The sequence below is a fragment of the Sinocyclocheilus anshuiensis genome, unplaced genomic scaffold (assembly GCF_001515605.1).
Source record: "Sinocyclocheilus anshuiensis isolate Anshui unplaced genomic scaffold, SAMN03320099.WGS_v1.1 scaffold1632, whole genome shotgun sequence".
Taxonomy (NCBI): domain Eukaryota; kingdom Metazoa; phylum Chordata; class Actinopteri; order Cypriniformes; family Cyprinidae; genus Sinocyclocheilus; species Sinocyclocheilus anshuiensis.
Genome location: NW_015558674.1, coordinates 160,886 through 185,885, shown reverse-complemented (window position 1 = coordinate 185,885; position 25,000 = coordinate 160,886). Strand labels below are relative to the sequence as shown.

The 25,000-nt window shown below is 37.7% G+C and overlaps 2 protein-coding genes across 2 annotated transcripts in view; both read right to left on the bottom strand.

Annotated features, from left to right (window-relative positions):
- Positions 1-7,980, bottom strand: part of LOC107681266 (zinc finger E-box-binding homeobox 1) — a 41,006-nt gene extending 33,026 nt beyond the window's left edge. Inside the window, exon 1 of the mRNA XM_016477516.1 lies at positions 7,851-7,980. Within this exon, the coding sequence (XP_016333002.1) occupies positions 7,851-7,980 (130 nt within the window). The remainder of the gene's footprint in view (positions 1-7,850) is intronic.
- Positions 7,981-12,456: 4,476 nt separating this feature from the next.
- gli1 (GLI family zinc finger 1) overlaps positions 12,457-25,000 on the bottom strand; it is a 53,416-nt gene continuing 40,872 nt past the window's right edge. The window contains exons 5-11 of the mRNA XM_016477515.1: positions 23,770-23,968; positions 22,775-22,919; positions 20,879-21,028; positions 20,634-20,798; positions 19,314-19,550; positions 18,319-18,625; positions 12,457-16,444 (exon numbers count right to left, since the gene is read on the bottom strand). Of these exons, the coding sequence (XP_016333001.1) occupies positions 14,010-16,444; positions 18,319-18,625; positions 19,314-19,550; positions 20,634-20,798; positions 20,879-21,028; positions 22,775-22,919; positions 23,770-23,968 (3,638 nt within the window). The 3' untranslated portion in view covers positions 12,457-14,009. The remainder of the gene's footprint in view (positions 16,445-18,318; positions 18,626-19,313; positions 19,551-20,633; positions 20,799-20,878; positions 21,029-22,774; positions 22,920-23,769; positions 23,969-25,000) is intronic.

The following is a 25,000-nucleotide window of genomic DNA, read 5'->3' as shown; positions in this document are numbered from 1 at the left end:
TCATGATTTTCTGTAAAGCTGAAACATATAACAAATAAAATATATATAATTATATGGATATAACAAATATAATTGGCTTCGTGTGTGTGTGTGTGTGTGTGTGTGTGTGAGTGTGAGTGTGTGAGAGTGTGTGTGCGTGAGTGAGAGTCAAATTTGTACCCAAAAGTGAGCTAAACCTGACAAAATCTCCAAAAACATCCCTTTGGGGACGTCCTCATTTGTAAAACTGGTATACAAATAAAGTAAACAAAGTTTTTTTTTAAATTGTAAAAATGCAGAAAGTTTCCTGTAAGGGGTAGGTTTAGGTGAAGGGAAAATACAGTTTGTACAGTATAAAAACCATTACGCCTATGGAGAGTCCCCATTTAGATGGCCAAGTAAACTTGTGTGAGTGTGTGTGTGTGTGTGTGAGAGTGTGTGTGTGTGTGAGTGTGTGAGTGAGTGTGTGTGAGTGTGTGTGTGTGAGTGAGAGTGTGTGTGTGTGTGTGTGTGTGTGAGTGAGTGTGTGTGAGTGTGTGTGTGTGAGTGAGAGTGTGTGTGTGTGTGTGTGTGTGTGTCTGTGTGTGTGAGTGAGAGTGTGTGTGTTGATTTGTACCTGTACCTGTTGACTACAGGTACAGCGTGAGGGAGGTTTAGGGAGTATTTCTCGCTCCTTCAATCTCAAAGCTCAAGGTCTTTATGTGATACTCAGCTGAGAATGAACCAGTTTTATTGTGATTGATTCATCAGTGCAAGTTATTCAGAAGAAAATATAACATCATTCAACTGTTAACTATAAATTTTATGTAGTTTTCTGCATAATATCATACATCTGACCAGGGTTTTTAGTCTTTTAGATTCCACAGACCCGCAGTTATGACAGTACAAGGGAGACCATACTAAAATTTAAAAGGCAGACATATATTTGCATGCATAAAAATAATATTATAAATGTTTAAAATCTTATTTGGAAAATGTTTAGTTTCTATTATGTTACATTACTGTTTTTCCCCTACTCTCTATTGTAGTATCGTAGGCTCTTGTTAAATGTATTTTTTAAGTCAGATATTGTTTTATTTAATTTAAGCAATTTTTACATTTATTTTAATAAATGTATTATTTAGTTAAATTTTATTTATTACAATTTTTTACACATTTTTTCTTCTAAGCTCTTGTTTAAACCCCTGCACTTGACAACTGCATGATATTACAATTGCATGGAGGGATTTATGATTACAATCATGATTTCTATTCATAATGATGCATGCATGTTTGCTGACGGATGTTAGATTGATACTTGTGCCGTTCTGTAATAGTGTATATGTCGAACGTCACCTGACCAAACCCGGAAAACAGGTCTCATCGCTTCTGCTTGTCGGAGAACGTGTTAACAGTTGTAATAAATAATAGCGATATCTCGGGACTTTTAAGATAATCGGTTGAACTAGCTAGCTGTTTTTATTGTTGACGTTTTATTAAATTTTTATATCTAAATGTTAGTGAAAAGAATAAAAATAAAAACTTTTAGATATCAGTCCACATATGTGATGGACATTGGTTATGATAACTTTGAAGGCATCTTGAGTAAAGCTGCTTCATATTTAAGGAAGCATATGCAAAACGCTTGAACCGGAAGCGACGAGACCCGGTTAACAGAATACTGAAGTATGCTGCGCATAAGCCCTATGATCACGTTGCAGCTTTCACACTCAGTGACGAGCACAGCATGACGGCCTATTAAACGCCTTCCTTTAATTAAATAAGTACTTCATTTTAAAGCATCTGCCCGGGATGTGGCTGAAAGTCACGTCTAAAAAATTATGAAGACAAAATGCTGCACATTCACAGATGAATCGTTCACAGAAACATCAGTTAGGAGAGTTGAAAGTATTGATTTCATGAACTAAAGGGAACGACTGGAGTATAATATGTTTTACTCATGGTATGTTTTACAATATGACCACATGACTATAAGAACAAGTCAATCCAGGACAAAACCAAAAGAAAACTTCTAGTTAGGACGAGCTATTCCATTACGTACGACCTCTGTGTGTGTGTGTGTGTGTGTGTGTGTGTGTGTGTGTGTAAATTGAGCATGGCAGTCTGCTACCGCAAGATGCAAACAGCCAAACAGACTTCACTCAGCAAAGATACACTGTTTACAGCCCCATCAGTCCATCACGACACATTGCACACAAACAAAACTCTCTAGGGGTGTGTGTGTGTGTGTGTGTGTGTGTGTGAATGTTTAAAGCGGCCAGTGCTGCATAGGTGTGTGTTTATCCCTATTCTGACAAGCAAACAACAGCATCAACACTGCAAATGCATCAGTTGGGTGAGTATTCATCCTGTGTTAAAGCATGGCACACGTCGCCTGTTTACTTCTCAAAACGTCATCTAACTTCAAACACAAACCCACAGGGAAAGCTTTATGGCTCAGATGTTGCTCTTTTAAAGCTCAGGAGACGGAATGGACTTTGTCTCAAATGCTTCTCCTAAAACTCATCAAGAGAAATACAAATAGAAAGAAATACAGTCTCCGTTTGCTCTCCATCTGAGGACTTTTGAGTTGAAATGTGTGATTTTTCTGCCTCAAAACTCCCAAATGCAAATGCCAAAGCAATTTAATGCTGCAGGACATTTTATGTGTGTCTGTTTTTTATAAGACACTGGACTAATTGTGACCGAAGCTGAGCATCTGAGTCACAGCAGCGGCCACACACAGACATGACCCGAGGAAACGCAGGGAAACCACAGCCTCTCACGCACACGCTTACATGCTTATCATGTACGAGAGACATTAACATGATCGTGTTTCACATGTATGAGAACTAAAGCTTTTCCTGCTTTAATTTAGACCAGAGCTGATGAAGATACCCAGCTAATGAAAATATGTTCTAAGAACCCATTAAGTTATAAAAAACGCTACTTATGAATGTTTTCGGAACATTCAAAAATTACAGTTTTTCTAAAAATTTTATCATTTTGCAAACATTATGGGAGCATTACTTTTGAATGTTGCCTAAAAGTTCTGAAACAAGAAGTAACATTTAAAAAATGTTAGACAAACGTCCAGCTAAAAGATTAGAAAAAAGGTCCATTGCACATCCATTTTTATATACCATACAAACCATAAAAGTTTAAAACAGAATGCATTTTTTTATATTATTGTTTTTTATAATATTGTTGGCTTTTTGATAAATTGCTTTTGTTTTGTTTTGTAAAAAAGCATCTACTAATGTAATCACATTTTCAGCAGAAATAACTATATTGTGATAAATACAGTTATACAGCATTAAAATGACTTATATTTTGGTCTTAATTAATTTAGTCAGCAATCTGGCAATGAAACACACATCTCCTGAGACACTTTTACTGTCTCAGTCTCTAAACGTTTAAAATGCAATGCATTTTTAAATAAAATTTCCAGCAGAAATAACTATATTGTGATATACAGCATTAAAATGACTTATATTTTGATCCTAATTAATTTAGTCAACTATCTCACACATCTTCTGAGACACTTTTATCATCTCAACCTCTAAAAGTTTAAAACAGATTTCATTGTTTTATACAATTTCCAGCAGAAATAACTAGATCCTGATATATACAGTTACACAGCATTCAAATCATATATATTCAGTCAGCACTTTTACTGTTCCAATCTCTAAAAGTTTAAAATAGAACACATTTTTAAAACATTTTAGCAGAAATAACTATATTGTGATGCATACATTAATGCAGTGTTAAAATGACTTTCGGTTCTAATTTATTTTGTCAACTATCTTGCACATCTTTTATTGTCTCAGTCACTACAAGTTTAAAATAGATGGCATTTTTAATAACATTTCCAGCAGAAATAACTATATTGTGACATATACAGTTACAGCGTTATAATTTCGTCCTAATTCATTTAGTTAGCGATGGAACACACACATCTTCTGAGCCACTTTAACTGTCCCAATCTCTGGCCCTTTCTTTTATTTCTCCTCGTTCTCTCTCCTGCTGCGTCTGACGCCTCAGCGCTCTCGTTTGGGGAGCGCCACTAATAAACCATGGAGCCAGGACTCCTCGCTGTCTCGCTCTCGCTCCGCTCAGATCTCTCTGATTTCTTGCCCAGTTCTCTTCTGTTGTCCAAAATGACAAGCGACTTTTTCTTAGTCTCTCTCTCTCTCTGTCTGTCGTTTTCTCGCATTCTGCCCACTGTGACAAGACTGTGCCAGAGACACACACACACACACACACACAGACACACACTCGACAGCAGACACACAGCTGGACCCCAGCTGCCTACAAAGGCTGGGGTTTGAAAATCAATGAAGGCGAATGAAGAAAAAGGGAAAAGAGTTTAAATAAACTGGCACTTGAAAAAAGAAAACACAAAAGAGGCAATTCGAGAGAGAGAGAGAGAAAACACGCGCAGAGAGACAATAGGCAAGGAAATGAGCTGTAACTGCAGCACTACGTCAAAACCGAAGGTCAAAGACCATCCGTAATCGCTGATAACAAAGATGTGACGTTTCAGATCGGATGATGGATGCATTAAGATGTCTTTACTCTGAAATCTGATATCATCCAATCACAAACTTGGCTGGAGTTGTGACAAACGAGAGTGATGCGGCCGCCACCCTGGAACCGGCGGGTTTTATAATGCAGCACGTCACAGTATCCATATTCCTCCGTAGAGAAGACATTCCTCTCGCTACTGAGGATGATGTTGTCGGACTGAACAACATCTGCGGATCTCATGCTCATTTTGCAAAGCGTTTTCTGTAGCTGGTCAGATGAAAGCGCTCGGATTTGAGTGACAAAACAAAAGAGGGAAAAGTTTCGCTTCATGTTTTCGGACGCATGCAGTCGCCCAGCTACCAAACATATGTTCTAAGAACGTTTTGCTAACTTTTTAAAAAGTTTTTTAAATGTTTTAAAAACTTTTTTATTGATAATGCGAATGTTAAGGCAACATTCCATTGTATCATCTTACAAACATTATGAGAATGTTACTTTTGAATGTTACTTTTGAACATTCCGAAACAAATAGTAACATTTGAAAAATGTTAGGTGAATGTCCACCGAAAACGTTTCAGAAAAACGATGTATAAATGACATTTTTGTGCTAATGCTTTGAGAACAATTAAAAAGCAGATCATTTGAACAAACGTTCTATTGATGTTACTTCAAGAACATTTGTTCATAACTTTGAGATTTATGATGGCCATAGTTCTGAGAACATTCCCTGTTATCTGGACTATCCCACTGTCCACTATCTGCCACATTATACAAAACACACACACACACACACACACACTTAATAGTTGAGAAACATGCTGTTGAGCCATGAAACAAGCAATGAACGCACCACGTTCCAGAGAAATCTCTCTGTGTTTGTTGCGATTGTGTTTTCTCTCATCACATTCTCATCTGTTCTGCATATGCACACACACACATTTTTGTTAAAGAACAGAGAGGAAGACATAATGTAAGGCTGCGTTATCTACAACATTTTGCATGTCATCACTCAGTGTTTTCCAACATTTTTTGACGGTGCAACATTGTGTGTCATTCTACAGGGACCCCAAAACCTCTATGAATGCTTACGTCACACTTCCAGTGTGTGACTGTCATTGCATTAGATATTTGATTTTAAAGCAAGTGTCATTTATTGAAAAGACAGATGCACAAACACACCTTACCTTACAAATGAAACATTTGACAAAAAAGACATTTGAACTGCTAAATCAACAGATGCCATGTTGAAGATGAAAACAGTCAGTATTGTGTTTGTGGTTAGTTAGGGTTGCAAAGGGGTGGAACATTTCTGGTAAATTTCCGGAAACTTTCCAAAAATCCATGGAATATTCAAAAAAATCCTGGAAAGTTTCCGAAATTTACTGGAAATTTTCCACCTTTTTGCAACCCTATTAGTTAGTGGATGATGTTAATAGTTAATGTGATTCTCTAAACCTGCGGCTCTTGAACTTAAGGAAACTAGTCTGCATCTTAAGAACTAGTCTGACCAACTAGCACTTACTGAAGGGTTAATCAATATTTTCAGATTCAAATCATACCATTTTTTATGTAAGTGACTTCAAATGTCCAGTCTTATAAGAAAATTTGATGACTTAGGCTACTTGTAAGACTAATCGATAAAGGTTTCAAAAGAAGGTTTCTGCAGCAAAGCCATAGCTTTAAATTAACCTCTGTTTTTCTTAGTGTAAAAAACATTTTAATAATCTAAAGAACCTTTTTCCTCGATAAAGAAACTTTTGTACAATGGAAAAGTTCCATGGAACCATCAATGCCATAAAAATTTTTTTTTTGTTTTTAAGTGTAAGCATTTTATACAACCAGTCGCTGACTTCGTGCATCCATTAAAAGCCAGCGGATTCAAACACATTAAGACTCAAACGTGAAGAAAAGTGATGCTGCAGCAGAGAAAAGATTGACTTTTTGATACATATATTTAAATGACTCATTTACACTACTGTAAACTGACCACTAGTGGAACAAAACAAGGCAGCTGGCAACTCAAAACCGTCCTTTTTTATGTTACTTTCATGCATCAGCGGCTAATAGAGGAATTAGGGAAGCAAGTTTATAATTGGTAGGGTCACGACTCACAGCTCCTATATATGAGTTTGTGTGTGAGGTGACACAGTGGGCTTCTGCCCGTTAGCTCTGGCCATCACACATGGGTGCGAGGTCGACAAAAATGACACTTATGCCACATTCAAATGAGGAAGCTGTCTAACCACACACACACACACACACACACACACCGTCCTGCATGCATGTCAAACAAAACGCCTTCAGTCATGTATAACGCTATACAGCTGTTAAGAAACACAATCACTCAGATGGTCCAGCAAAGCACTTTCACACTTCTTCTAAACCACTAACGTATCGGATCTCTGGAACATGCAATAAGGGCCGGGAACGATTGTCTCGGCTTTGAGCTTGTCTTGCGTTCATGGGTATCAACACACAATCTAGAAACAAATGTGAAATGTGAAACTAATTTGTTTGTTGAGTGTGAAGTTTGTGGGGTACACATATAAAACCTGCAAGTGAATATCTGAGACCATGTGAAGATGTTCAGAGCTTGAGATGTAACTCTTGTAGGCCCAAACAGAGCGACTTTTCTGCAAGAAAACCAATGAGTTCATTTAGTCTTATTTACTGAGAAATCTCATAATCGACGGGCTGCAGGCTTTCTGATTTGCAATTTCAAATTATAAAGTATATATAAATTTAATTTAAATAAGCATTTTAATTATTGATTGCACTACACTTTACAACAATTTCAGAATAAGTACCATAGTAGTTTTGATTTGTGATAATTATATAATTGCATTTATTATAATGCATAAGTTGCTCAAGTTAGCAACAATTATACGAACAATCATTTTAAGGTCAGCTTAATCTATAATATTAAAGTAAAATGAAATCACTGTTCTTCTTAATTAAACGATTTTTTTTTTATTTAATTGACAAATGCAAATCGAAACAATTTTCTGTTCATCAGTAATAAGTCACGAGGATGTGAGGAATGTACAACAAATGCAGTGCAGCTGAATGTTGTACAACTCAATGAAAATGTGATGCTGAGGACTGCAGAAATGATGCAAAGCGGACCGCAAGTTCTGCAAACTTTAAAGCTGACAGTCAGTCAATGCACGAATGTATTAAAGTAATGCAAGTGCCGGATAAGCATGGGATAGGCCTGTTTAATAGTTTAGGAAGTGCTGCTTTCCAGCTACGGTTGTAAACGTCGCGCTAATCCAGTTTTTCTAGAGGAATGAATGAGCGCTGAAATAAACCCGGGCAACTTTTAGAAACTTCTCAAGGCAGCTGCTGGGTTCGCCACTAACCTTGGTTTCTCCGCGGGTTCGCCTGTTTCCTCCGCTTTCCTCGGCTCCTCTCTGCCATGACTTGGCCGTAGTTGCCCGGTGAGCGCGAGGACGGATCGTGCGGGTGAATGACTGAAGCGCCGCTCCGCATCGCTCGCGCCCTACAGCGCGTGACTGCAGCGTCGCTCTACCCCGCGTCGCGTTCAGCAGCGGCTCTGGTGATGTCATCGGAGGCAGGTCTGGTGTGTCAGCCTTAGAAAGGAGAATTTGCGTTACATTTTTATTAAAGAAAAAAAAATTATAATTTCTATATATATATATTTTTTGGTCATAAACACGTTACGTTACGTAGCCTATAATGTAGCTTATAATGTCATCGGAGGCAGGTCTGGTGTGTCAGCCTTAGAAAGGAGAATTTGCGTTACATTTTTATTAAAGAAAAAAAATATTCTAATTTCTATATATATATATATTTTGGTCATAAACACGTTACGTTACGTAGCCTATAATGTAGCTTATGTAGCCAATGTTGCCTATGCTTAGGCTACTTGCCATATTATAGGTAGGCTATGCGTTTTATTGTTCATAATAGGATTTATCTACTCTAGTGTGCATGCGAAAAATGTGATCAAATTAGATATGCATGCAGTTTAATGCTTGTTTTTGTATTTAAGAAGCGTCAGACGTTAATAGCTACTCAAATTTTAAGTTTGCAAAAATGCTGAAAGTTTACATTTTTGATCGCTATATATGTACACGTAAGCGAATATTTACCATTAAAAAAAAGGCAGCGGCTATTTGCACTAAGTGCAAATACTAGTGATAGATGCTATTTACACAGTGCAAATAGCAATGGATTCTATTTAGTCCTACACTATGTGAAAATAGGAGTATTTTCTTTGCAATAATAGTAGTTAGATGCTGTTACTTGGTGCAAATAGTGCCAGATATCTGCACCTCACTATTGTAGTACATTATAAAACATTATGCAATAATAACGCATTAAATGTGTAAATTATAATTGTTATTAAAATTATTAAATGCATGCCGCTTTGGACAGTAAAGCCCTCCCTACACTTAACCGATAAACACCAGTGAGGCACGTTATTTTCCACTTTTCGAACATTTCCTTAATTTTAACGCTTAAAGTTGCAAACGGTCTTTTAATGCGCAGGTACGCGTTTTATTGTGAGCGAATCGCACCTGTCCCCCCCCGCCCCATCAGCCCCTTCTCCTGTTGATCGCTGTAGGAAGTATTGTATTGTCACCTCTGTTGTGCGAGTAATTGAACGGTAATCTGTTTAGCAACTGAAAAAGAAAAACATCAGAAAAACTCAAACACACCGTTCCAGGACCCCTACCTTGGCATTCACGCGCACCAACCCCCACCTGAACGCTTCCCGAGGCGCGCGAGGTAGGGTGGACCTTGATCCCTAAGGCTCCCAAATAAATTACATTTTCTCCTTTAAATTATGTTAATGGTTAAGTAATTCTGCTTTGTATTTAATGGCAATCTTCCTCTTGTTAATTATTATTATTATTATTAATATTAATGTCGATTATATTCATGTTGTCTTGATATGTCTTGTCTCGCGCCAGAAAAAAAAAGCGCGGCAACGGATTCTGAGGGGAAAACAACTTTATCTTAATTGTTGTTTTTACAACAGCGGGCGGATTTCTCCTTTTTGGCTGGAAAATATATATATTTATATCTTACAGACATTACAAGAAACCAACAACACTAAATATTACCAGAGGATGACCGAGATTTCAAAGAAAAAAGGTTTGTATAGTTTACTTGGATATTTTGCTTAGCATAAACGTCGTAAATTATGCTACGTTGTAAGACTTTTAGGCTACTTTCTTTTATACCCGGTTTTTGCAGTTATTTTAATGTGTCGTGTGTACAATCGAACAAAAATACTGTTGGTACCACCACATTACAGTGATTATATCAAAAGTATTTGTATTTCCATTGAGAAACAATGATTAGCTACCGTATTTTACACAGTGTATACGGCTACACAATGTATTAGCATGTTACTTTTTTAATAGCGAATTCTGTACATTTTAAAGGCATTTAGCAAAATGCTAAGCTGTGTTTGTTGTTTTACAGTTAGTCTGCCAAATGTTTGTGTAGGCTATACAACCTTATAAAAAATACTGCATTGTTACCACAGTACAGTAATGATATCAGGTAATAGGCTACTATAGTACTTTAATTTCCATCGAGGAACAGAGGGATTACAATGGTATTTACATAGTACTCCACAATGTATGAACCATGGTAGTTTTTAGTAGTCAATCCTGTGCATTTTAAAGGCAAAATGCAAAGCATTTGTCTTTTTAGCGACATAAAATAGAAGGTTTCAGGTGGAGAAAGCAAAGAAAAGAAGAAGGGATGAGAGCTCACAGCCCTTTTGTCCAGGAGAGGAAAGAGATGGAATGGGTCATAAACCTACACCCTGATGAGAGGAGTAAAGGAGGCAAACAAAAGCCTTATTCACCACTTCACCTCTGTCCCTGCAGATGATGGTAAGAAAGTGTTTTTACATGAACGTCATAAACGAGGAACCATTGTCTCTTTATGTGCAGACAAAGAGTGCAGTTTGCTGTGTGCAATGAGTTTAAAACAGCCAGTAAGTGCAAGAATCTGTGCACACAAATGGTCCCGAACATGAGGGATGCCCTTGGGTTGGGGTGTCCCGAGGGGTTTCCAAGCATGCACACGAGTTTGGCAGGGGTCCAGAGAGGGAGCAAAGGGAGGAGTCTTCATTAACGGCATATTAAACAGGAGTTAATTATATGCCAACCTTTGTGACAAAGAGAATAAAAAGCCTCGACTTGAATGGCGAACCAAGAAAAGAAAAGTCATTATGCTGGTTTCACTTCTTTGCATGTGAAAACCTCAGCGCTTATTTTGCCATTTCCATTTGTATCAGCAACCTCAGCTCAGTAGGTTGTGGCTTAAGTCAGGCTGTAGTTCAGAGCGCTGTTAAACCTCTGCACTCTCTCTTTAGAAATCAACTGAATGCTACGTTCCGCAGATGTTAATTATAGAACGACTAGTATGTTTCCTATGCATTTGGTCAATGGGAATTGAGTGCATATTGCAGTAAGGGTTTGCATTGATTGGAGTTTCAGAATTTATATGCATCACAAAATAAACATAATTTAGTTTTGTTGAATGATTTTCAAACTTTTTTTTTTGCAAAATGACAGAACTCCTCAACACGCCACATGATTTAAAGAATCATTCATGTTCATAGCACAAACAGTGCGGAACAGCGTCAATACTTGAGGTTACCCCAAGTATGAGCAAGAGTAAAGGGATCCTTGCCTGAGCAAAAACCACTAATGATGAAGGAGGGATAGTGCGAGATGAGAGATGGCTAACGGTGGTCAAGTCACGAAAACGAGGATGGAAGCAAGGTTCAGAGCGAAAGGAAGAAGTGGAGACGATCAGTCAGTTATGTAGCAAATAACAGATGGGAGACAGGGAGAATTGAGTCAGCGGAGTTGGCAATGGTGATGTCGATCACCATTCATTGGATTCATGCCGCACACAGCATTAGATCCGTGGGGCCGAATCAGGGTACCAGGGACCAGGAGCCACAGCATTATAGACTCACACACACACACTGGCATGTAGTGCAGGAAAAACTTTCTTTTGATCTTATAATCAGGGACAGGGAAAGGGCAAGTATGGAGAGGATTAGCTTTGTCACAGAGATTCCAGTATTAGTGAGCAAAAATGTTCTCTTTGTAACTAAAGGAGGAGGGATCTAATATGCCAGTGTAACATAAACCCTGTGTGTGGCTTTCAAGACCTCACAAAGACCATGAGCTGTAGATTTGACGCCATCTAGAGGACATCTGACATGCTTCTACCTCAAAAAAATAAAAAATAAAAATACAGGCTGTGAACAAATATAGGTGGCATTGAAAATGCACACAAATGTGTTGTGATGTTGTCCGATATCTTGTTTTTTCCAGTGTATTCAACTATTGAGAGAGAAGTACATGGATCATGGTTATTATAGTTAAAACTAAAATCTTACTTGCTTGAAAAAAACTGAAATACAATAAAATATAAAAAACATACTTATTTTATTACAGCTAGTTGCCAAGGCAACATTTCTCAACTAGTTAAACTTGATGTACTAAAAGTACTAAATCTGAAATAAAATTTAATAAAAACTATAAACACATTTAAAAAACAAAAACTAATAAAAATGACAAAACAAACAAATTAATCAAACTTGAACTAAAAGGTAAAATAAAAACAGGTAATATAAAAAGTAAAAACTAATTCAAAATATTAACAAAGCTATAATAGTAACATGGATATGCACAAAGAAACATAATACAACACATAATTTTCTTCCATCACAGGCTCTGTTTATTTATAAACTGGTATAATATAGTACCTTTGTACAAAAATGTAGAAAACGGTACGCAAAAATATCACTTACTTTCCTTGTAAATAGATGAGATAAATGCTAATATCATAAATCTGCTACTACTTTATGAACTTTTGCCAGCAAAAAGGTTTGAGTGAACTGTGACCGATATAAAAACACACAGAAATGCAAAAACCACAAAATGTTTTTTTTTCTTTAAAAAAAAGAGGAAATGATAAAAAGAACATCGTAACATTCTTTATCACAGCAATATGGAAGCACATGACGTTGTGTCTAGCAAATATCAAGTGTGGACTCGTCTCAGTGCCGGTCGTCTTTGGTATGCCACAGAAAGTGGAAACACTGGGATTTTTAAAGGGTTGCAGTCGAACCGCAGCCCTTGATAACACTTAAATGATAAAATGAGTTAGGCACAATGTAGACAGTGTTGAAATAACAGGACTTAAAACCAAAAATATAAAATACCTGCACTGTATGTACCTTTCATACTATATGGTGTTATACTATATACAGCTCAGTGCTGTTGTCAGTGCAATGCATATGCATGCTAGCTTGGGTTATGTAGCGCAGCGTCGACTAAAAGAAACCATACAAAAAAACACTCAGTGCCGTTACCCTTTAACGTATCTGTCTGAAAGCAGACTAGTCAAATAATCAGAAAACAAACACTAAAACTTTGAAAGAATATAATGACTCAAAGGATCCTGTCTAGACCTAGAGATAATTGACAAGGCTTCAAAATACTGTTATGTAATTTGCCATTATGACCGTTAGCGATGCGTTTTACTGAGAGCACTCTTTCTCTTAAGCCCAATGTATATGCATGTACTCTTTACCCTCAGCTTGTGCAAACAGCTTCTTTGCACTAATTAGTTGGTCCACAAGGTGGCGACATTGGTTGTTTCACGGTAGAAAAAGAAACGAGATGGAACGGCAATCTACTGGAGGCGCAACAAGAATAGATGCCTGCTAGTTTAAAAGAGTACAAAGACTTCTTTTTTTATTGCTCATAACTTCTGTAGAGGAATAGCGCAGACATCGACAAAGATGAAACTTTCTAGTGTGCATGTGTCGGCCGCCTGTGTTTTTGTGCACTATTAAGTGGAGTATACTTTGAAGGGCTATGCATTTGGCTGTACTCATACACCAAGTGTTCGTGCACTGAAGTATACTTTGGGCTTCATACTGAGTTTATCCATCTGTCCGAGTGTCCATGTGTCTCATCTGACAAGTTTTCTCCAACATGTCGTACCTGTGAGGAATCAAAGAGGCCACAATGGTCAAAGGCACTTGAGTCCTGTCTTTACCAATACTTCTAGAGAATGTGCCAACCAGCTTCTTCCTTTACACATTCGCTCACTTAGTATTTCAGTCTTCCTATGTAGAGCTCATGTGGCCTTTGTGCCAGTCCAAGTCTGTATATGTATCAAAAAGTAGATTTTCTTTATACTATCTCGCCACCATTTACAGTCCAAAGCTCATATTTACATTTTAAACAAAGATTTCCATCGTAAACAGTCTCACAGTAGTGACTGGAATGCCCCTTCAGTAATAGTCATTAGGCCTCCGTGGTAATGTTTAGCAACATATTTTACACAATTACAAAACTATTATGCAAAATCTGTGAGATCCCATGTAGGAGAACCATTAGTACCTGGCGTATGAGCAAGAAAAGGGATGTCCAGAGGAACCTCTAGTGTCGAAAGGGCAATAGAGTCTACATGCTCACTTTGGCCCAATTATATGTATAAACACTTTAAGACAATGTGTTCAAATACTTGTTCTCCCCAGCAAGGGATGTCAACATTGAGGTCATGTCCCCAATTGCCATATTGGAAAGGCCACTTGGAAGGGTGATGGAGGTTTGGGGTGTGGTGAGACGGGAGGAGGTCTGAGAGGAGCACTGGTGGTGACCCAACGGTGGGTTTATTGGACTGTAAGATGAAGGTTCTGGGTCATCAATGATGGAAGCAAAGTCAATCTGAGCGTTCTCCAAGTCCAGGTTTTCTAAGGCATTGGACATGGGTGCAGGGTCCGAGTAGGCCATCGATGTGGGCTTGGTATTAGGGTCTATCCCTGTCAGGTGCTGCTGGGCCAGGCATGGTCCATCCTGAGTCTTCTCTATGTCGTGGTGCATATGTATCTGGCCTGAGTAGTACATGGGGTTGTTGCTATTGGTGAAGTTTTCTGAATGCTGCTGCTGCTGAACTGGCGGGAGCCGCACAGCTTTTCTGGGACTGGCGGTGGAGTGGACCGGGCTCAGGTGAGTCGGGCTGCCCAGGTAAGCTCCACCTGCCTGCTGGGATAGGCTGTTCTGGCGACTCAGAGGCTTTTGTTCCTGAGGTGGTCGTGGCACCATGTCCGGCCCGTAGCAGGATCCCTGCATCCCAGTTGTATGCTCCTTGATGGAACCGGGAACTCTATTTTGCGGTGGGCTCATCAAGTTCTGATTCGGGTAGCCTTGGAAAGAGTTACCAGGATAAAGGTTCTGGTTAGCTTGTTGATGCTGTGGGCTGTGCTGCATCGTCGCCGTTTGTCCTCCCATGTCCATGCCATCGGGCTTCCCAGAGAGACCATCGACTACCCTTTGCTCCTGCTGCTGTTCCCACAGGAGAGCTTGCTGGGACTGCACATAGTTCCTCACCATCATTTCCTTCATCTGATGCATTGGCGTCTGTGACCTGCGGCTCTCCGGCAGTGCAAGATTTATCCCTCCGCCGCTTGGGAACGATCCCGCCTGGCTCTGCTGCAGAAGACTGGCTTGCGTTCCCATCTGTCCATGAAGAAAGTCACAATTCACATTGGAGGATCTGCTCATGAGGCCCCGGCCTTGCGACTGCGGTGGATACGCCTGCATATTCGCATTATGCCGATGCTGGTGTAGAGGTTTGGTGTTCTGGCAGGAACTTGATCCTCCCATGGATGAATGGAATTGCTCTGGTTTTACAGTAACTCTTTGATGGCCAGGGTCAGATGTAGGGTCGTATACACCCTGTTGAGGGTAGTGCTGTCCTTGCATGCCTGAACCCTGGTACTGCATATTGGTCTGAGGGCTGTGGAGATGGTTGGTCTGTCCCCAGGGTCCTGATCCATCAGCAAGGCTGGGATAATGTGGACCGGAGGGGCTGAGCTGACAGTTGCTCATGCCGTACTCAGCTTGCTGTAGAAGACTGTTCGCAATGTCACCCTGACCCATCATCCCGGTGGCACAGATCTCCTCACGCTGGTACGGACCTTGCATTTGAGACTGGTAGACTTGATCCATGCAGCTCAGACCTTCTTGTCCGGAAGACAGTTGACTTGCATTGTGAGGGTGGTGGTGAAGATGCTGGTAGCCCATGTAGACTCTGTCTCCACCTTGGATCATGTTGCCCTGCTCTCTGCCTTCGGCGGTCCCATGAGGATTCATGGCCATGGCCTCCATCATGACATTTTCAGTGATGCTCGGTGGACGAGGCGAGTACATGTGCCTGCTGAGAGCGGCATCAGACCCGCACTGCTGCAGTGCATTGCGGCGACTCATAAGGGACACGTTGCTCAAGCTATTAAAGCGTTGCACCTTGGGTAAACTCTGCGGGTCGGCACCCGAGCGTACTGGATCGCTGGCGCGCCTTGTGTTGTTGCCAGGTGCCTGATGCGGATAGATCACTCCCGTGCCGTATTCGGTATTAGCACTGTGCCTCCTTGTGCCGCCTTGCTGCAGAAATGGAGGAAGAGGTTGGCCATGGCTTTCCCTCAGGAATCTTCCAGGTTGCTCCATGTTGGGTAGCGGGGTGGGCGGTGGACCACCTGTTGCTGCTGCATATTTAGCCTTCAGACTATACTGCTGCGCAGGAGTCAGACTCGGTAGACCTGGCAATCCCCCAGAGATCTGGCATGAGCCGCCCCTCTGGCTGTTCTGAGGAGACAGCGGGTCGCCGGGAACATCGGCCCCCATCATGGACTGGCAATGACCCACTTGGGACACGTCACTTGAGCGTCTGCTTGATAGGTAGGGCGAGACCATGGACGAACGGCGGCTCACTGTGTAGGCAGAGCTGAGGCTGCTGGTGCCGCTGCCCCGCCGGTCGTTCGGTGGGCAGGGCATTCCCATTCCACTAACTCCACCCAGATCCGGGGCAGAAAGCTGCATTATACGCCGGTTAGAGAGCAAGGGTGAAGGCGCACACATGCCCATCATCTCTCCTGTTGCTGAAAGGAGCAGAGAAGGAAGCAGAGTTAGCATGAGAATTATTCAATGGCAGATTTCCAGGAAAAGCATGAAGCTAGAAATCCTAAAATCATGGGATTGATTACTATAAAAGGTAAAGTGTGAACCCTAAATGCATACGATGCCTAATTAATAAATGTACATTTAACTTTAATCTGAAAGCACAGTTCAGATGACCTAGCAAAATAAATGTTTATTTTTATGAATAAAAATAAATGTATAAAAAGATATAACCTGCACATTTTTCAAAAAATAATAAATTAATGCAAAAATAAATTGCAATCAGTGTTTATACAATTCTTTTGTTTTAGCCAACAACAAAAACAACGTGCATTTTTATAATAAATTAATTAAAATAAATTGTGATCAGTGTTAATTTTTACAGTTTGCTAGTTTACTGTTTTAGTCAGTTTTTGTCCTTTGACAGAAATAAATGCAAAAATTAATTGCAATCAGTGTTTGTAGTTTTTTAGTCATTTTTGTCTTACAACAAAAGTAACCTACAACTTTTTCTTTATAATAAATGGCAATAATTTCGATGAAAGTTAATTTGACAGTTTTTTTGTTTGTGTTTTCTGACTAAACTAACCTGCAATTGTTTTATAATAATTTGCTATTAGTGTTTGTACATTTCTTTTGTTTTAGCCACAGTTTTTGTCTTACAACAAAAACATGCATTTTTATAATAAATTAACTGCAATAAATTGTGATCCGTGTTAATTTTTACAGTTTACTGTTTTAGTCAGTTTTTGTCCTTTGACAGAAATAACCTGCGAATGTTTTATAATAAATGCAAAAATTAATTGCAATCAGTGTTTGTAGTTTTTTAGTCATTTTTGTCTTACAACAAAAGCAACCTACAACTTTTTCTTTATATTAAATTTCAATAATTTCAATCAAGGTTAATTTGACAGTTTGTGTCTTCCGACACAACTAACCTGCAATTGTTTTATAATAATTTGCAATCAGTTTTTGTACAAACAACCTGCATTTTTTTAATAAATGAATTTCAATAATCGAAATCAGTGTTAGTTTTTAGTTTTTTTATTATTATTATTTTAGTCATCATTTTTGTCTTTTGACAAAAATATCCTGCACATTTTATCATGTCATATTTACTGAAGTCTAAAAGTCTAAAATGACTAATTTTAGTAGACAAAAATAAAAATTGTACAAATTCTGACGAGTGCATATGTTTCCCTGGAGCACAAAAGCAGTCTTAAGTCGCTGGGGTATATTTGTAGCAATAGCCAAAAAAACTTTCTATGGGTCAAAATTATCGATTTTTCTTTTATGCCAAAAATCATTAGGATATTAAGTAAAGATCATGTTCCATTAAGATATTTTGTAAATTTCCTACCGTAAATATATCAAAATGTAATTTTTGATTAGTAATATGCATTGCTAAGAACTTCATTTGAACAACTTTAAAGATGATTTTCTCAATATTTAGATTTTTTTGCACCCTCAGATTCCAGATTTTCAAATAGTTGTATCTCAGCCAAATATTGTCCTCCTATCCTAACAAACCATACATCAATGGAAAGATTATTTATTCAGCTTTCAGATGATGTATACATCTCAATTTCGAAAAATGTACCCTTTTGATTTTGTGGTCCAGGGTCACAAATGTTCAAATTCACTTGTCCATTTATATCATTGTGTCATTGCAGATTGTAATAACGTTTACGCTGTGCATTTTTATCACATAGCATTAATTCGCTTTAATGCACATTTTTCATCTGATATTTGTTATTGTTGATGAAATCAAAATACCCTTTGTCAACAAAACTTTTCATCAGATTGACAGTGATTGCAAACAAAGAACAAGGGCTTGATTTGCTTAGTCTTTTACCTGAGAGAGCCGTCAGTTTATTCCCTGCGCTCCGCCCAGGTGGTGTTGGCCGGCGAATTTGCTTCAGTTTGTCGATCTTCAGGTTCTCCAACCTCTTCAAGGCCTGAACAGACATGCACATCCCCCCCGAGCCGCCGCCGGACTCGGACACACCGGTGTTCCCGCTCTCCTCTTGTGTGGTCAGGTCCTCCAGACTCCCCGCCGCATTGAGGTTCATCTCCACTCCGCTGTCGTTATTGTTGGCGCTCCCTAGTGGAGAACGTTCGCTACTACAGGATGACTGGCCTCCAGGACTTGGCTGGGATTTCTAGAAATGATTCAAGACATATTGTAGTTACTGTTCACTAGGGCTGTCAAAATGGCCGAATTTTGTACTTAAATATTATTAAAATTCGAATTTATTCGAATTTAAAATGCATAATTTCAGTTAGGGTGAAGAAAATTTTGTTTTCTTGCATTATGTTTAAAATAATGTTTATAAACCAAGTATAATTAATTAAGTTGCTTAAACAACTATAAACAAAACAGCATCATGTATGTGTGTGCATAGTTTAATACAAAGGACCGAAATCACACAGAGTGCATTTTTCATTTAAAAACACGAATTGCAGTAAGATGGGGAAAAAACCCCCGCCATAAAGTCTCGAGATATGTTTTTTTCAAAGTTAAGCTTGCATTAATTTTACATGGCTTTCTAAACATGCGGCTCTTTTGTGCGAGACGCGAGTGCAACGTTGATAGATATCCCTCTAGAAAATGTGCGTAATATGCGTTCTGTGTGAACGGCTTGGTTTCAGTTTTGACGTAAACAAGATCTTCTCCGCATTGATGTTCTCGCACACCTAAAATTCAAATGCAACGTTTTTGCATTCGAATGTGGATTTTTATTTTAAATTCGATGAATATTCGAAATTAATTTTTTTTTTTTTACAGACCTACTATTCACACAGTTACAATGGATAGTCAAGAGAAAAAGAGGGCAAAGCTTGTCTTACCAGTGCGGTTTCTGGAGCGAGTAATTTGCAGTCCTCTCTGCTTCTCTCCTCTTTTTCTATCAGAAGCTCAGAGCTCTGTCCTGCATTGGTCAGACCTGGAGGACGTGGTCCGGTGTCTCCGCGGTGCTTTTTGGTGATGTGAGCCTCGGGTCCGTGTACCGTCTTCACGTGCTTCCTCAGAGAGCTCGGGTCGGTGTAGCGCTTCGTGCAGCCGGGGATCTTACAGACGTACGGTTTCTAAAGGCCAGAAACAGGAGAGCGTGGTTGGCATGTAATCTACAGCTGTAGCCAAACGTTTGGAAACAAAGCTAAATTTATGCATTGTTAACTACAGGCTCATTGCTTTTTTCAGGTCATGTGGTGAATTAATTTAATAAAGAATGTCAGGTTAGACTGCATCAAATGCATTGAGGCATGTTTTGCTGCTGTATATTATGAAAAGTGTTATACACTGAAATAAAACAGAAATGCTGTTTAGAAGAAACCTTTTTTCTGTATTTGTATGTATACGAAAAGAAAAGCAATAAATTAAATAAATAAATAAAAAAATGGAGAAAGAGATATTTAAAAAAATAGTAATAATAAAAAAATAAAGCAGAGCAACTAATTAAAAGATTTATAGATGAACCTCAAAGGTTGTATTGAACCATAAGTACACTATAAAAGACAAAAAGCAAACAAATTACATTTTTATAATAAATTAGTGCAATAATAAATTGCAATTAGTTTTTCTACAGTTTTTGTTTTAGCCACAGATTTCGTCCTTTAACAATAAGCAGTTTTATTTTATAATAAATTAATGCAATAATTAATTGCGATCAGTGTTTGTAATTTTGTTTTAGTCATAGTTTTTGTCCTTTGACAAAAAATAACCTGCAATTTTTCGTAATAAATTAATGCAATAATAAATTGCAGTGTTTTTCAGCCAGTTTTTGACATTTCACAATAAATAAGCAATTTTATTTTATAATAAATGAATGCAATAAAAAATTATAATCAGTGTTTTTGCATTTTTTGGTGTTTTAGTCATAGTTTTTGTCCTTTGACACAAAATAACATGCATTTTTTTAAATAAATAAATTGCAATCAGTATTAATTTTTAAAACTTTTTTTACTCAGTTTCTTCTGACAAAAATATCCTGCAAGTTTGTCATGTCATATTCATTTTAGTCAAACATTGTACAAACCTGCAAATACATCAAAAACAAAAAAGTGAAATGCAACATAACCAGCAGATAAAATGTCAACGTTTTCAAAATCGCAAAAGAAAGATATATATGTATATATGCATATTTTATTTCGTTTTATTTTAGAGTTTACCTCGTTGGAGTGTGTTCGGTTCTGGTGCTTTGCGCGGTCTGATGCATTGGAGAAAGCCTTGTTGCAGCCCTCGTGTTCACACACATACGGTTTCTCGCCGGTGTGTGAGCGCAGATGAGTCTTCAGGTTCTCCAGACGCGAGTACGCTTTATTACAGCCTTCAAACTGAGACGCACAAACAGAAACATTTATATTGCATGGTTTTCAAGAGCGTTCAGACACAGACTGTCAGAGAGAGTACTCACAGTGCACTTGTGAGGTTTCTCTCCCGTGTGTCTGCGCATGTGCACCACTAGCATGTACTGGGCCTTAAAGGGCCGCTGCTCTCGAGAGCAGTCCTTCCAGTGACACACAAACTCCTTCTTCTCCCCGTGGATGTGCTCGTTATTGATGTGCTGTACAGAAAATCAGAGCAAAATCTGATTACAAAGCATGACAAAAGACGAGATGCTCGATGGGGAAAAAACACCTGGTGCCAATGTTATTTTAGTATTATTCATGTACTGTTATCGTATTTATTAATATTTGGAATTAGCTTTTAATTTTATATTTTCAGTTTTCAATTTAATTTTAGTAATTTTGTTATGTGCTTTAGTCATTTTTATTACCTTTATATATATATTCTATTTAAAGTTAATTTATTTTTATTTCAATTTTCTATTATAGTATTTATTAATATTTTGAATGAGCTTTTATTTTTATATTCTCAGTTTTCAATTTAATTTTAGTTTAGGTTTTTTAATTTTGTTACTTGCTCATAATTTTTATTAGCTTTTTATATTTTATATTTATTATTATATTTATTTATATTTTATATTATATTTTTTATTTTTATATTTAATTTTATATTTTCAGTTTTCAATACATTTTACAGCAATTGGGCTGTTTTGACCCAGCAGTTGGGTTAAATGTTTAACCTAACCTTCTGGGTAGTAACCCAACCGCTGGGTCAAAACAACCCAATTGCTGGGTTTGTCCCTATTTTACCTAGCACTGGGTTGTATTTAACCCAGCATTTTTTAGAGTGTAGTAATACATTCTGTCAAATAAAATAAATAGTAGATGAAAAACTTACTTCATTTCTAATTTTCATTTAGATTATGAAGCACTAAAATTACCAACTGAAAAAAAAAGATAAAAATTTAAATAAAACTGAAATAAAAGAAATCAAACCTAAATAGTAATATTAATTAATTAAAAAAGAAGCAAAAGCACATAACAAAATTACCAATTTCCATTTAGTTTAAGTTAAGCACTAAAATTACTAACTGCTAAATAACTCAATAAAATTGAACTAAAACTGAAATAAAAAATAAATAAACTGGCAAAACCACATAAAATTACAAATATTCATTTAGTTTAAGTTAAGCACTAAAATTACTAAGTAAAACTACATTTTAAAATGACATAAAGTTACACATTTTTATTAAGTTTAAGTTGAAGCACTAAAATTACTAACTGGAAATGAAATAAATAAAAACTAAACATGACAAAAGCACATAACGAAATGACCAATTAGCACTAAAATTACTAACTGGAAATACAATAAAAAAAAGACTAAAACTGAACTAACCAAAGTTAAACAGTGCATAACAAAAGACTAAAAATTTAACAAATTAAAATAAAAACTGAAAGTATAAAAACAGCGAATTCAAACTATTAATAAAAACTAATAGTGTATGTGACCCTGCAGCACAAAAGCAGTGTTAAGTCGCTGGGGTATATTTGTAGCAATAGCCAACAATACATTGTATGGGTCAAAATTATACATTTATCTTTTATGCCAAAAATCATTAGGATATTAAGTAAAGATCATGTTCCATGAAGATATTTTGTAAATCTCCTACCGTAAATATATAAAAACGTAATTTTTGATTAGTAATATGCATTGCTAAGAACTTCATTTGGACAACTTTAAAGATGATTTTCTCAATATTTAGATTTTTTTGCACCCTCAGATTCCAGATTTTCAAATAGTTGTATCTCAGCCAAATATTGTCCTATCCTAACAAACCATACATCAAATTTTTTTTGGTTTTTGACTGGTTATGTGGTCCAGGGTCACATATCAATAACAGGAGAGCACAGGTTAAATCCAGTGACACTGTGTGCTGTGCGAGACGAGACGAGACGAGACTCACGTGTGTGTGTTTGTGCGGAGCGTGAAGTCTGGGGTTGTGCGGCGGCCCGAGGTATGATGGGACGGGATGAGAGAGCGGAGAGCCGTACATGATGCCCTGCGGTCTGGACGGGAAGTTCATGGAGCTGGAGAAACCCAACGACGGACTGAAATCAGAAACAACCCACGTTAAAGGGATAGTTCACCCAAAAATTAAAACTTGATGTTTATCTGCTTACCCCCAGGGCATCCAAGATGTAGGTGACTTTCGTTGTCTGATGATATATCAAAATCGTCTTCCATTGTGATGACCTGTACTTCTAAATATCTTTAGATCATTGCAGTGCCAGTGAACATGTCCACAATCTCTCTGCACTGTGTAAATAATGAGTGACGTATACGCGCGACAGATCGCTTCCATACATGCGTCTACTATCATAGATATGTATAGACCGCTCCAGATACGTTGACGCGTCTATATATATATAGATTCCCGCGGCCCATAGAAACAGTCACTAATGAGGCATCTACGTATATATATATCTATATCTATGTCTACTATGCCAGAGCACGTACACTCGTCACGCGCCGGATGTTGGACATTGCTGCGCATCAGAGGTAAAAAACAATATAAAAACTGTTCAGTTTCTTGCACCGACCGATCGTTTCGTGTCTTTACACATCAATGTATCGTCACGAGCCGCAGGGTTTAATTTGGTTTTGTTTGTGTATGTTTTTTGACTCTCAAAGCCGTGATTCCCATCCACTTACATTATATGACTGACAGACTGCAACGGTTTGAGTTAAAAATCTCCGTTTGTGTTCTACTGAAGAAACAAAGTCACCTACATCTTGGATGCCCTGGGGGTAAGCAGATAAACATCACATTTTAACTTTTGGGTGAACTATCCCTTTAATGGATCAGAATCGGCCGCGTTTGTGAGGAACATCAAGGTGCTTTGGATGTCTGTTTGGCTTAATGTAATCATGAATCCAGGCTGAAGGGCAGATCTTCACCTCATGCCTCCCACAGACAGATGCCCGTATGAGCTGGCAGCATTCTGCCCGCAGCGCGAGTTCACAAACGCCACCAGAGAGTTGGGCGAGGTGCGGATGACCGTCTGCAGGTCCACGCTGGCGTCAGACAGCGGCGAGATGGACAGAGCACGCTTCTTACTCAGCTTCAGCATGGAGCGAGGCGTCGAGAAACAAGACGCTGCCAGACACACAGAGAGAGACCAGATGAAGTCACTGAAGATCACATCCAGCATCGAGTTTCTAAAACACTTTAGAGTAAGGTTAGCATGCATGAACTAACTCTGAGCAATTTGTATCGCATTTTAAATCAATGTAGTTAATGTCCATTTAACATGGACTAAATATGAGCTATAGAATATTTATAAAACATATTTATAAAACATTTAGATAAGGGTTTGAGTTGATGAAACACTATAAAAATGTTAAATTAAAATAATTAACCACCAAAATTAAAACACTTACATTTTTAACATTTCAGTTTGGATAAATTAAGCTTAGTTAATGCAAAGTTTCACGAACTGGGGTTCATGTGTTGGTGAAAAGCTGATAATTCATTAAAATTAATAATAAATAAATAATTTAAAAAATAAGAACAATCAAAATTAAACACTGACATTTTTAACATTTCGATTTGGATAAATTAACTTTAGTTAAGGCAGGGTTTCAGAACTGGGGATTAAGAGTTGATTAAAGGCTAATCATTAATTAATTAATTTAAATAAATAAATAAATAACAACCAGAATCATTTTTTTTTTATATGTAAATTAACTTTAGTTAATGCAGGGTTTACCAAACTGGAGTTGATTAAAAGCTAATAAAAAACAAATAAAATAAAATAATTAAAAATCAAAACAATCAAAATAAAACGCTTACTAATAAAGATTAAATATTTTATTTGTTTACCTGCATGTCATGTGACTATTAATCCTCATTAAAGCAGCATGCAAATGTGAATGTGTTGTTAAATGATAGAAATATTAACTTAAAATCTCAGGGAATCACTGTTTGGGAGTTCATGCAGTATGAATGGACATGAATTAACATCTACATTTATATGCATATTATATATATATATATATATATAATACCGGTCAAAAGATTGGGATCAGAACGATTTTTAATGTTTTTTAAAGAAGTGTCTTCTGCTCATCAAGGCTGCATTCATTTGATCAGAAATACAGAAAAAACAGTAATCTTGCAAAATGTTAT